Raw genomic sequence first — 14,471 nt, 5'->3', positions numbered from 1 at the left:
GCAGTGCGCTTCTGAATACCAGAGGGAGAATGCTGTTGCGCTCAGGTCCTGCTCGCAGGTCTCCCCTTTGGTCATCTGGCTGACCACTGCGGAGACAGGATGCTAGACTAGACTAGGCTCTATGGCTCATCCAGCAGGGCTCTCCATATGTTCTTCTATCAGGCTGACACATGCAAAGATGTGGGATGAGAGAACCAATGGCTGCATGCTGCTGGATCTTTCACGGGCAGAGGGGAGGTATCATTTGGCTGAATTTCCCAGCCCTGGGGCTCCGTCTCACTATAACAGGGGCAAGAGAGGAAAAGTGGGTTGTGGTTTGAAAATGCAACTGCATTCCGTGCTCCTGCTCTCTGGACCCCGCCTTCGTAGGGAGAAAGAGAGATCCAAAGTCCTCGCTTCCAGCTGCTAAACTCTGACTCAGAAGATTTTGCTGACAAACCAGTCTTAGACTGAGTCGGGGCGGGAGGGGGGAGTCTGTTCCTGGAGCGGATCCCTTCTGGTGGTGGGCACCTCTTTGCATACAAGAAAACTAGCAGGCCAGGAAGCATGAGCTTCCATGCTGGTTTCTATGTGCAAGACCAAGCACAAAGGCAAACACAAACACCCCACCTGCAGTCCACAGAGAATCTGGTTTTTGTACCTGATCTTCAACTTGGCTGGCTGGCCGGACTTCTCCCCACATTTACGCATCTCTACACACACACACACACACACACACACACACACACACACAGTTAGGAGCCCAGCTGTTATCAGACCAAAGGTCTGCCTATGCCTGTATACAAGTTTCCGGCAGTGGTCAGCCCAGATGATTCCAGGAAGCTCACAAACAGCCTTGGAACTTGGTCGTCTCTGCTCACATGCTAGCGAAATCTCAGACGGGCACCTCCAAACGGCAAGGCGGGCAGCAATTTAGCCAGAACCCAAAACAAAACAAGAGGCAGCGGGAACATTTTATCCTTCACCCAGAGATTATCTTAGTACAGTGGCTCCCAAACCTTCTACTTTAAAATTCCTGTTTTGAAGGCCCTCTCAGTAACATTTCTGCCTGTTTGGGCAACCGCAAGGCACTGTGCTAAATGCTGCGTTAAATCAACATTTAACGTCTTAATTCTAGCCTCCCATTAACTTCGCCGCCGATCCTCTCCACTCCTTCCCAGTGCCTCTGCCTCCTCCGGTCACTCCTGGTTCATCCTGCTCGCCTATGGGGGGGGGGCTGCCACAGCACCCGTTTTTGTGCACAGCTCCTGCTGCTCCTCGCAGACCCGCCACGGACCACCTGAGTGAATGTCGCAGGCCACAGTTTTGGAAGCCCTGACTTAGTTGTGCTTTGGGGACAGCTTTTCTTTACAGGATGTGGGGTGTCCTCCTAACACCACGTAAAGAACAACGATGTGCTTTTGGCATTAGGTAGAGATGATGCAGGTGCGGGGCTAAACAAAAATAAAACTAAGCCTACTGTGCTCATTCCAGGCACATTCAAAGCGCTTCTCCAGAAAAGCCAAGCAGTTTGCACATTTGCACACGAGCGCTCTCTCTTTTTGCATCTTTTATTTTGTATTATTTTGTGTAAGTTCTTTGGTGTTTTGCTAGCTGTAAAAGGGATAAAGGGTAGCAGGTTAGTGAAGTGCTACCTTTGATTGTTGGGGGAATCTTCTTTAGCGATCTCTTTGGAATTCTGAGGGCCAAACTAGACAATGTGTTGAAGTTATATAGGCATCTAACACAATTTTTAAAACCTTGAAAACAACAGCCGTGGAATTGGGAGGAGATGAGTTAGAACTGGGGCACATTGGGGGTGGGGGGTAAACCCTTTCCCTGTGGGTCCTGATCCCAGTGAACCACACAAACACACAAACAAGCTGCTGTTTCCAAGTCTACAACTGTGAGCGCCTAGGGATCTCTAAACTGCAACTGGCGTTTCATTAGCCCAAATATGGAAAACGAGCAAAGTCCCAACTAAGGAAGAATGGCAACTTAAACTGATGGGATATGTGCAGTTTGCGGACCTAACATATAGAATAAGAGAACAAGAAGAACATTTGTTAAAAGAAAATTGGAAAATGTTTATGAATATATGGGAGGAAATTGTGTATTTTTGAAAACGTGGGCAGCATTAAGATAAATTCAACAGTGTAAATAAGTTTTTATGGATGTAGTAATGGAATACTGAATGGTTTATTTTATACAGAATATGCCTGGATTTATGTTATGCAAAATGAACCATGGAAAGAGGAGAAATGAAGCCATTGATATTTTAAGGTTGTTTAAATGAATATTCTAAAATGTAAAACAGAAAATTTAATATTAATTTTGGAAAATAAATAAACTGCAACTGGAAACCCTGGAAAAAAGAGTTCCCAGTCTAAAAGGAGCTCTGCACAAACATGTGTAAGAGCAAAGCGCACATGATCAAGCAAATGTGTACAAGACGTGCGTTCACTCATGCTGACTATATCATGAGAATGAGGACACACCTTTTCCCCAAGCTCTGATGGGTAGCACATTCCAAAAGTGAGAGAGAAAATATTCCTTGCTATCATGAGAGACCATCTCCCGCTAAGAGTGCCTGCTGATGAATCACCATTAATCTAACACAGTCATCCGTTTAACAGAAGGATGGTCAGTTAGCAGCCACCGCAATACTGTCACAGCCATAAGGGCTAGGAACTTCTGAAGCTCTATGGAAAGCTCGGGATTCTCAGAAAGCAGAATTCACCCAGCAGCACCACAGCCTGTGCACATGTGATTGGCCTCCATCTGTCACAAGAGACAATGGGGTGCGCCTCTGGGGGTGAAGTCAAACCGCCGGAGAATCACAGCGCCTGCTGTGGCTGCAGAAACCGGTAAAACATTAACTGCTCCCGTGTTGTTTCTGCTGCATTAGCAGCAGCAAAGTGACCTCTCCAGGGTGCAAGCCTGGGCAGTGCATATATAGGTCCTGGGCTGTCCAGACAACAAGACACCCCTCTCAGACTCGCTGACGTGGTCCAAAGGAAAGCAGAGCAGTATGTTTGGCACCGGCTTGGCTGCAGGAATTGCTGGAAGGAATCCAACTGTCTTAGGGACTCCTCTTCAGATTGGTGTAGGGTTTCCTTAGCCTTTTCTTCTCCCCACAAGACAGAAGGTATGGGTTTTTCCTCGGAGTTTGCTCCCGAAGGCTTTCTCACAAATGAGTATCGCCGTAAGGCAGTGGAGGTTTAGGATCAGAGTTTTCCTTCTCCTAGGTGGGCTACCTTTCCAGGTGGATGTGCCCCATCTGCCCCTCACTTCCCTCTAAAGCACAGGCAGAAACTGCTGCCTTTCCCCCTCTCTTTCCAAAGCCCAGTGCCCAGTGAGCAGGAAGAAACCAGTGCTAAAAGGGGCCGCCCCTCCCTTCAGCTACAGGGAACGGTAGCTGTCTAGAAGATTTGACTAGCGATTGCTATCTCCGTGACCAAGGGATGAACTCCCAAACAAAGCTCTTGTCGTGTGTCCCCTGCCCCCAGTTCCTTGAGGAATACTTGGGGCTCACAACCTAAAATTACCAGGCTGCACATCGCAAGGAATTTGGCTTCATCCCCTGCGATGCGGAAACGAGCCAAAACTGGATGATGGAAAAGCAAAGGGGGTTGGAGGAGGCGGGGGGAATGGAAAATGGCTTTTGCTGCTGCAAGGATTATATTTTGGCTTGCTGAACACGTGGATTACGTCTGCTAGGCATCTGAGGACACCGGCTCCGATTTTCTCTGCTGCTCATCTCCAGCAGAGAGAGAGAGCTCCGTCGCCGTTGGGGGAAAAGTAAGATGCTGATTGTCACAGCTGGGAAAGGAGGATGAGACGCAAGCACAGCAAAGGACGGCACCAACATTTTGGAACAGCCAGCTAGCTGGGGCAGGGAGAGAGACCAAAATATACATTCACAAGGGGATTCACATAGTCTAAAAGAGCCCTATGAGGGACTGGCAGTTGCCCAGTGATGGAAATCTACATTCATGGAACGTGCTGGTTTGCATTGCCTGCAGCATCCAGGCCTATGACGTCAAAACTGTGAGTTCTGCTCCCTAGTGCAACAGGGAGAGGAACAGATTGCATCCTCTGCTTTCCATTGGGGTTTATGGACCTCCACTTCCCACCTGGAGTTTCCCCTGGTTATAAGAAGCAGCTGGGTATCAAGCCAGAACGATAATGGTCTGCCTCTACTGCAGTGCAGCCCCCCTTGCTTGACCCCACAATGGGAGAAGAGTCCTGCAGGATCGCAGCAAGAAAAAGACCACCTAGCACAGCAACTTCTCTTTTAGGTCAACCTTTGGTGAGAGCAGAACCTGTGGCTGGACTACAAGCCCCATAAACCTCTGCCTGAATAGTTGAATGGGAAGCATCTAAAAGCATATATCTGTGGTCAAATAACTGCATACCCGTCGTATAAAAATAAAGAATTAAAGGGAGGGGGGAACTGTTGAAAGAAGAACTTAAAGATCTTGCGGCTCAAATGGTCAAGAATCCAACCACCACGATAGATAAGGAAATACAAAAAGGATATTTGAACTAAATAATACACTGTCCCAGCAAATAAGAATTTATGCTCGCCTGTGTAAGACAGAAATACTGGGAGAGTGGTGAAAGACCAGGAAAAAAAATGTCCAATCATTTAAAACAAAAGCAGATTAAGGCATTTATCCCAAGTATTAAAGGTGATAAAGGTAAAGTCTATAAAAACTCAAAAGATATTAATCACCAATAATCCTCGGCCATCAGCCATGCTGGCTAGGATGGATAGGATTTGGGGCTCCCGACAACATCTGGGGTTCACAAATGTTTGCTGCCACGCTGGGCCAATGGAAGAGATGTCATTCCCATATCTTCCTTTTCGGATGTCCACTCCCACACCAACACTTCAGTGCAGGATGCCTGCTTGCCAACCACAGACGTTTCTCCATTTGCTAATACGTAAGAACATAAGAAGAGAGCTGCCAGATGAGGCCAATGGACCATCCAGTCGTGATAGCAGCCAACCGGATGCCTAGAGAAATCCTGCAAGCAACAACAGCACTCTGCTCACCTGTGAGTTTCTAGCAACTGGAATCCAGAAGTATTACTGCCCCGGAAAGTGGAATAAAACACAGCCTTACCATCTGCAACTGCATGGAAACAACCCCCAATTTTTGAAGGTTCTCATGTCAGCTCCCTGTGCTCCCAGTTAGAAAATGGAGCGTCCAAACCAAAGCAGACAGGAAGCTGCCCACCCCCCAAGAAACAGGAAGATGCTGTCAACAGCATGAAGTTGGCCAGAGAGGCAGGAAACACCTTGCTGGTCCTGCAGTCACCTCTAGCAGCTCTCCTAGGACAGGTAGCATTGACAGCAGTTTCTAAGACCATGCACAAGCTGCAATGAACCGCTGCAGTAGATGAGCACTGCATATCCTTGCTCCAAGAATGAAATGGGCATGTTCCCCAACACCAACAGTGCTGCCTACTATAGTACAATCCCAATGCTCGGCTTTTTCCATCAAGCATGAGCTGGGACCCTCGTCTGCCCTCTGACTCATTCCCGTAGGACTTCATCAGCTAGACCACAGCACAGACTCAGCCACCAGCCACCTACCCTCTCCAAACACACTGCCCCCTGCAAGAAAACAACACCACTTCAAACTTTTAGGAGGATTCACCTCCACGGAATCTCTCGGTGGGTTTGTCCGTGGTTAAATCCAACTCAATGTATCAGAAAGCAGAACAGCAACCTGGCAACGTTAACAAAAACATGCATGTCTGCATGTGCATAGATGTGGCAGAATTTAGGCATCACCCCCAGACGATGGTGAAGAAAGCTTAAACCATCTTTCTTGATCAGCAGCAATGGTTTGAAGCAGGATTTGCAAACCAATGGTTTATACCATATACCGTTTAGCAGTGTCTAAATGGATAAACCATAGTTAAGAGGCATCTCAGAGACTCAGTTTCCACGTTACGGTAAACCACAGTTAATGGCTTGCTGCAAATATGCCAACCTGGGCTGTTTTGCTTCTCCGTTATTGAGTGGGGTGGGGGGTAAGACCCATGACCATTAGGTCCAGTTGTGACCGACTCTAGGGTTGCGGCACTCATCTCGCTTTATTGGCCGAGGGAGCCAGCGTACAGCTTCCAGGTCATGTGGCCAGCATGACTAAGCCGCTTCTGACAAACCAGAGCAGCGCACAGAAACGCTGTCTACCTTCCCGCCAGAGTGGTACCTATTTATCTACTTGCACTTTGACGTGCTTTCAAACTGCTAGGTTGGCAGGAGCAGGGACCGAGCAACGGGAGCTCACCCCGTCGCGGGGTTCAAACCGCCGACCTTCTGATTGGCAAATCCTAGGCTCTGTGGTTTAACCCACAGCGCCACCCGAGGACATAAATCACAGGCCTTGGCTCAGCATTGTGTTCACAACTGGAATTGTGGTTTGTTCCCCACATGTAAGAGCAGGGACAAGCAAAGCAACCCCCCCCCCCCCAGATTGGAACACCAACAGTAATACAAGTGTAACTGAGGAAAATAACCAGATCAAAAACACATAAACCAGCACCAAACTATCACAAAGCAGCATAAGATGAAGGAAAACAGCAATTTCAGGACAAAATCCAGCACAGAGACTGGGGGGGGGGGGGTTGAGGAGGAGGAAGGAAGGAATTAAAATATTTCCAAGAACTGAAATGCCCTAAAAGGCCTGGGAGAATTGGGCACCTGATGCCCAAAGGATTCTAACAAAGGCACCATGTGGGCCTCACTGGTGAAAACCATGCACAATCAGGGTGCCACCACAGAGAAGACCCCGTCCTTAATAATCCCCAGCCTCACCTCAATGGGTGGGGAAATGTGGAGAACAGCCTGCAATGGTAATCTGAAGGTTCAGGAAGGCATATATGAAAAGAACTAGCCATGAATGAAATAAGCACACATACATACACATATCTTTTTCTGGCCCCTACCTGGATATATCTCAAGGCACTCCTTAGGACGCTGAGGTTTGAGGTTTTCTTGTCGTCGACGTTGGGGATGTTCCGCTTAAGGGTTTCAAAGCATTCTTTCAAATGGGCACGTCTACAGAAACAAATCCCAAAGTCACCCCCTCGGTCAAAGGACACTATGAGCAAGGCGGGAGGGTGCACCGAGCAGTGGATCAAGGAAACCCACTGACGCAAGCCTAAGGCAGGCTTTTCCAACATGGCACCCACCAGACAGATGCTGGAAACCGAAGTTTAACCAATTCCAGGGAGCGATTGGCCAAGGGATAGCATGTGTACAGCAACTAAGATTTTTGTACCTGCTCTGGGCAGCAGGTCTCCCCAGTGGCCCGCAGTGCGGTGCAGTGAAACTGCAGTGCCAGAACAGGTATAAAACACCAGGGCTTTTTTTCAGCCAGAACTCAGTTCCAGCACCTCTCAGGTGGGCGCCATCACCATTATAAGAGAACAAGGTGTTCATGGTGAGTTCTGGAACCTCTTTTTCTAGAAAAATGGCACTGCAAAATACCCTCACCCATACAAATTACTTTTGTCTCCACAGGTCTTACCTAGGTAAGATATATATAAAAAAGTGCATTAGCAAGTGCTTTCTCCATGAAAAATTGAAAAACATAAGAAGTCAGTGTTTAATGGGCATCCGCAGAGGGAGAAAGGGGCAGTTTCCCACCGTCTGAGAACAAACCATAATCTCCAGTTTTAATAGTTTTTTTAAAGGAGCATTTGTAGAGCCTGAGATATGAGGCACTTTTGTTTATTTTGGTGAGAAACTAGCCTACTCCCACCTTTCAGTATTTAATTTTGCCTGCCCCCCCCGCTAAATTCTGCAGAAACACATGCCCCCCCCATAATTATGGTTGGGTGTGACGCCCAAACTGACAAGCCAGCAACCAGCACCAGAAAGCGTGGTTCAAAGTGGGTTTGCAAACCGTGGTTTGTCCTGGGATGTGACATGATTAAACCATGCCTGGAAATCATACAGCAAACTAGAATTGCAGGAAGCCGCTGTTAATAAATCATATTGTGTGCTCATGACGGTTTGGTGTAGCACTGCTACTGACAAACCAGCTACAACCTGGAATGCTGAGCAGGTGGAATAGCAAAAGCAGTACCAGGCAGTTTTGGCACCCTGGTTTGCCTGCTGCCCACCTGGGAAAAAACAAACCATTGTTTGGGTTCTGAACTATGGTTAGTGAAACCAGTGGTTTGGCACAGTGTCTGAATTGATTTCCTCCCCTTTTTAAAAATCAGAGAATCTCGCCTACCATAACCGACCTCCCTGGGAAACCTCTGTGTCCCCTGGAACAACAGCTGGGATGCCCCCACCCTGGTCTAACCTCCAGCCGACCCAAACAGTCCACTGGTTACGTGCAAAACCGGTTATCATTTTGCATTCTTTTTTTTTTTCAAAAGCTACATACCTGTTTTTCTCCAATTTATTATGGACTTCCCTGGTGCCAACCCTAAAGTCCAAAAGAAGAAGAAGAAAAATATATAAAAATTCACCATCAGCACCAGGTTTCAGAAGAGCTCTGCACTTAAACCTAAAAGTTTCCAAATGGAGATTTTTGGGGGGGGGGGGTTTAAGAGAGCCAGCTGTTGCAAAGGCTTTGCAGATCAATTTAGGCATGCTGACTTGCTGTTAGGGGCTGGAACAAAGCCAGAACATAGACATGGAAGGAATTCTTTGGAATAAGGATAAAACTCTCTCTCTTTCTCTCTCTCTTTCTCTCTCACACGCCATCTCTCTCGCACAAAAACAATTTTACACATTCCTATGTGTAACAAGCTAATGCGCTTCACTCAAATTATTCCTTCTGATCCTTGAACCCAGGGTCCTTTGGAGCAGAAGACACCCTCCCAGTCCCACAGCCCATGTTTTCACAGGCACACAAGGCTTGCGTGGCACCCCGATTGTCACATCCCCTGTTGTCGTGGCAACAAATGCATCTGTTTGCAGTCAACCTGCTGAGGGAAACACATGCTGCTTAACAAATCTCCACACTGAATCCGAAGGGCTGGGCTTTGTCTGCAGCACAGAAAAGTAGCAACACGACCCACTTGCTGCACAATTTTGGGTCATTTTTACTGGGGGGGGGGCAGGCATGAAGAGAAGTTCCCTAATGCAACAGTTTGCATTCAGACGAACGAGGCAAACAGCATCGTCTCGCGCTGTAGGTGATACAGTCTTCAATTGAATGGCTTGGTCTTCTTCTATTTTACAGATACTGGATGTACCCAATATTCCTCCTCCTCAGAGAAGAAATTGCTGGGATCCAACTAACTTAAATCCTCCATTTCAATGGATCTGCCCTCACAATACATTTAAAGCACAAGGAAGCCACTTTAAACAGGCATGGCTTCCCCCCAAGGAATCCTGGGAAATGTAGTTTGCTAAGGGCGCAGAGGGTCGTGAGGAGGCTCCTATCCCCTTCACAGAGCTACAATTCCCAGAGTAGTTTAACAAGCCATCCCTCTTTCCATTGGCCTGCAGAAAAGTGTATTCGGCTCTTCCAAGCATTCTACTGGAGGTATTTCCCCAGGAACGTAAGAAGAGCCTAGTTGCATCAAGCTGATGGCCCAGGTATCACAGGTATCCCAGAATCCTGTCCTCACGGTGGCCAATTAGGGGAAGCAGACATGCACAACATCGCTGTCCCTTCCTGCAGTTTCCTGCATTCAGAAGTATATTGCTTCCAACAGCAGAGGCAGAACGTTGCCATCATAGTTGGTAGTCGCTTCTTGGCAACTGGTCCACAGTTCCCGATTTCCACTGGGGATGTGCAAACTTGAACCTGGGAGCGACTGAATGCAAAGCATGTGGTCTACCACACACAAACGCTTGCCTTTGGTCAAGCCAAACCACTGGTCCACCCGCTTCACTGGCTATCTATGCCCACCTGCAGCAGATCTACAGGGTCTCAAATAGCATTCCTTTTTATTTATTTAAATAATTAGCAAAGCGAAAGAAAAACCTCACAGCATGAAAACCAGAAGAACGGCCCTCAGAAGGACCAGGGGAGAATTATTATTATTACCGTATTTTTTGCTCTATAAGATGCACCCGACCATAAGACGCACCTAGTTTTAGAGGAGAACAAGAAAAAAAAAATATTCTCTCCCTCTCTGCGCAGCGCCTCTCCAGTGAAGCAAAGCCAGGAGAGCAAGAGGGATCAGTGCGCACCGATCCCTCTTGCTCTCCTGGCTTCAGCGAAAGCTGCGCGAAGCCTCCGGCGCACAGCGGGAGCTCCTGCTACACTCCGGAGGCTTCGTGTTGCTTTCGCTGAAGCCATGGAGCCTGCATTTGCTCCGTAAGATGCACACACATTTCCCCTTACTTTTTAGGAGGGGGAAGTGCATCTTATAGGGCAAAAAATATGGTATTTTGAAGTCTTTGCCTGATGCTGGAAAGATAGCAAGATGCAACTTGAAACAAGCTGCACAGATGAGAGCCTTTCTGAGCCAAGCGCCCCTCATTCCCCCCACTTCAGATTTGGAGCCGTTGCAAATGGCCCAGTGGATTTCTAATTTTATTTTTAATTTAATTTAATTTTATCTTTATTTTTTATTATTTTATTTTATTTTTGTGGTGGATGGGAATGTTCTACACAAAACAAGGCAAGATCCCGGGCATTGCAGATGGTTGGACTTAATGGTTCCTGAGTGGGTCCCTTTCCACCAGAGCTGCTCCCCAGCGACCCCGCACTCACCCTCCGGGCCTTTTCTTCTGCTCGTTGGGCTTTACATCCTCCGACGAGGGAGCCAGCTTGACGCCGAGGGGCTGGTGGTGGGGCTGGTGGGGCTGCAGAGGGGGAGGCTGGGGCTGGATCGGCTGCTGGACCATGTGGTGCTGCGAGATAGCCAGCACCGGCGTGGCATAGTGAGGCAGCTGCTGCTGCTGCTGCTTCGGGCTGCTGCAAGGGGGCGTGGGGGCCTTGATGTCCGGAAGAAGCGAGGGGCCGGTCTTCTGGATGACGGGGGCCGCCAGGGGGGGCTCCTTGCCCAGGCCGGGAGCGCTCACGAGCGGCTGGTGGCGGTGGATGAGAGGCGGGGACAAGGCGTTGTGCGCCACCGGAGGGGCGGGGCTTGTGACCACGGGGATGGGGATGACGGAGATGGGGGCCGCCAGCGGCGGGGGAGGGGGCGGAGGCGGGGCGGGCGGAGACAAGGGCACGGCCGCCATTTCGAGGCGGGGCTCCTCGGGGCGAGTGACATGGTTAACCCTAGGCACGCTGGCCTTCTTCTGCTCCTGTTCGCGCTCCAAGCGTAGCTTTTCGTGCTTCTCGTTCTCCTCTGTTCGGGAAGGGAAGGGGGGGAAAGAGAGAGAAAGAACCATGGTCATTATCGACAGACATTTGTTCCTACAGAGCGAGGGTCTCCGTGTTATAAGATACTGTATTTTTCCATGTATAAGACGCCCCCTCTTTTTTGGGACTCCAAATAGAGAAAACGAGGGGAAATTGTATCCAGGACCACCCCAATTTTTAAGATTAATTTTTCAAAAAACAACACACTAGTCCTATACAAGGAAAAATACGGTATATGCACTAATCGCCAAATGGCACCTTAAAGCCTAGGCTGCGGTCACCACAACCAAATGTCTAGACGCCTTTCCCCCCACTCCCACTGGGATTTGTTGTTATTGCGTTTCATTTCTATACCGCTTTAGATTTTAAAAGAAAAAGAAAAATCTCAAAGTGGTTTACAGCGCATTTAATTAAAAAAACCCAGAATCAAACCAAGTCAAGCTTCAAAGAAAATACTTCACATCCTTCTCTAATGGACATTTTGCTTTCCCTACTTATTTATTTATTTACCTACTTAATTTACATAGCTGCCCCGTAGAAGAAGGACTCTAGGAAGGCAGTGTGGTGCAGTGGTTAGAGCAGAGCTTTCCAAACTGTGTATTGGCTGGGCAAATGCTCCTCCCGGGGCTGGAAAGGCATTAGTTTAACCTCCAGTTTGCTAGTTAAACTGAACGACTGTGTCACGAAATGACGCAGGTCTAAAAAGGGTGTCAGCGGTGTCAAATGTTTTGAAAGCTCTGGGTTAGAGTGTCAGACTGGGACCCGGGAGGTCCGGGTTCGAATCCCCACTCCCATCATGATGCTTGCCGTCAGTCACAGCCTCGTAATCTACCTCACAGGACCGTTGTAGGGGTTATAACTGAGGAGGGAACCACGTACTCCTGGGGTGGGAAGGGAAGTGGTATATAAACACAGTCATCTCTTCTGCTTACTGGCTCAAGAAAGCTGGAGAGGACGGCCAGATGGAGATGTAATCCGCCAACTTGGTACCCAGAGATCTCCATGGGGTCGCCATTGGACCCGCGCCAGTTGCAAAACACACCTGGCTAATTTCTAACGACAACAATAATAATAAATTTTATTTATACCCCGCCCTCCCCGGCCAGAGCCGGGCTCAGGGGGCTGACACCAGTAAAATTACAGTAAAAACGTAATTGGGGGGGACCGGGACCAATTTAAAATACAAGTTAAAATGCAATTTAAAATGCAGCCTCATTTTAAAAGTAGCCCATAGATCAAAACCATAAGGGGAGGGAATCATAAGGGTCAGACTGAGTCCAAACCAAAGGCCAGGTGGAACAGCTCCATCTTGCAGGCCCTGCGGAAAGATGTCAAGTCCCGCAGGGCCCTAGTCTCTTGTGACAGAGCGTTTCACCAAGTCGGGGCCAGTACTGAAAAGACTCTGGCCCTAGTTGAGACCAATCTAACCACCTTGTGACCTGGCTGATGACCCCTGCGGACCCTTTCCGACTCTTACGATTAATAGGAACTAGAGTGTTTCTCTCCGAGGTTTGTTCATCGCGAAGGTGGAGGGTCTTGGGCCCAGGGCACAAAATGGCCCCCCCTCCAGGCCCTGAGATCCCTCATTGCTTCCTTTCCCCAAGTTCACACCACTCTGTGGCCCTGCTCTGCGCTCTCCTCAGGCACTTCTGCCTGTCTGGGAATGTGTCCCCAAACTGCGATGGTGCCTCTTGCTAGCCTGGATGAGGATAGAGAGGTGTGTTTTTTTAAGGGGGGGGGGCGTTAAAAAAAACAACCCTCAGACCTTTGTGCCACAGGAAAACATGGCCGACACCTCTTGTTCCTCCCACCACTAGGCCTACTGGTGCCCGGGCATAGGAGTCAACTCCTAGGGGCTGAGGTCCCTTCGGCTTCCACAACATTTGAGGGGGCCAGCCCCCCCCCAAGTGGATAGGCATTGTAATTCAAATGATGTGAGCATGCTGCACCTTGTTATTTTTAATAATGTGAATTTTCGACATAAAATACAGTAAGAATCAAACTGGTCTACCGAACAAGAATAATAAGAACAATTAAAAAAACCCAAAAATAAAAATGGGGGGGGGGAGAAAGAGGGGGAAAAAATACCCATTAGGCCCTTTACCATATTTATATCATCTCTATCCTGTCATTCATTAGGATATTCTGTGCTGGGTATTGTGATCAATTATGCAGTGCAGGGCTTACTTGCCCCCCCCCAAATATGTTATTCAAGTTTGCCCCCCTGCACCCGGCCCCTGGAAGCTTGCTTACCCCAAACTGCGCCCCCCCCCTGGCTGAAAAAAATGTTTACTGCACTGGTCCTCAACTGGTGGGTCAGTACGCACCAGTGGGTCATGGCCTAATCCAAAGTGGGTTGTGACAGGAACGTGGTAAAGGTAAAGGACCCCTGACAGTTAAGTCCAGTCACAAATGACTCTGGGGTTGCGGCGCTCATCTCACTTTATTGGCCGAGGGAGCTGCCGTTTGTCCGCAGTTTTTCCGGGTCATGTGTAAAAGCCGCTTCTGGCGAAACCAGAACAGCGCATGGAAACGCCGTTTACCTTCTCACCGGAGCGGTACCTATTTATCTACTTGCACTTTGACGTGCTTTCGAACTGCTAGGTTGGCAGGAGCAGGGACCGAGCAACAGGAGCTCACCCCGTTGCGGGGATTCGAACCGCCGACCTCCCGACCAGCAAGCCCAAGGCTCAGTGGTTTAGACTACAGCGCCACCCGCATCCCCAGGAACGTGACTGCCAGGAACGTTAAGAAATGAGTCTCCAAATGGGTTAAAAGTGGGTCTTAAAAGATTGAAGATTTCAAAGGCTGAATATTATTTATGGAGTGCTATACATACACGAGGGGGCAGTTTTTTTAACAGAGTAACACTCACAAGTGAGGGGAGGACCCATAGGTCACAGACCGCAAAGAGCTTACACTTATAAAACAAATCAGAGCTGCCTCACCCTGAAGAAAAACAAATGCAATAAACTTGACTAAGGGTAGGAGTCAAATGTTGCGGCCAGAGGCAGACAGTGGCTGCTCTTTTCCTCTCCTAAAGGCATCTTTCCTGCCCATTATTTCGACTTTATTGGTATACCCAGCTCCTCAAATCTTTATGACGACACTCCGATACTTTATTTATTTGCCTATTTACAGCATTTGTAGCCTGCTCTTCAATTTCTTTTAAATCCCAGAGTGGCC

General features: G+C 48.5%; 1 protein-coding gene across 2 annotated transcripts in view; it reads right to left on the bottom strand.

Moving 5' to 3' along the window:
- MNT (MAX network transcriptional repressor) overlaps window positions 1-14,471 on the bottom strand; it is a 64,978-nt gene that overhangs the window by 30,908 nt on the left and 19,599 nt on the right. For both annotated transcript variants that reach the window (XM_083479638.1, XM_083479639.1), the window contains exons 2-4: window positions 10,689-11,271; window positions 8,400-8,441; window positions 6,946-7,057 (exon numbers count right to left, since the gene is read on the bottom strand). In XM_083479638.1, coding sequence (XP_083335764.1) covers window positions 6,946-7,057; window positions 8,400-8,441; window positions 10,689-11,271 — 737 coding nt within the window. The remainder of the gene's footprint in view (window positions 1-6,945; window positions 7,058-8,399; window positions 8,442-10,688; window positions 11,272-14,471) is intronic.

The sequence above is a fragment of the Podarcis liolepis genome (genome assembly GCF_965112155.1).
Source record: "Podarcis liolepis genome assembly, chromosome: 16".
Taxonomy (NCBI): Eukaryota; Metazoa; Chordata; class Lepidosauria; order Squamata; family Lacertidae; genus Podarcis; species Podarcis liolepis.
The sequence above is the reverse complement of the archived record's forward strand: the minus strand, read 5'-3'. Positions and strand labels throughout refer to the sequence as shown.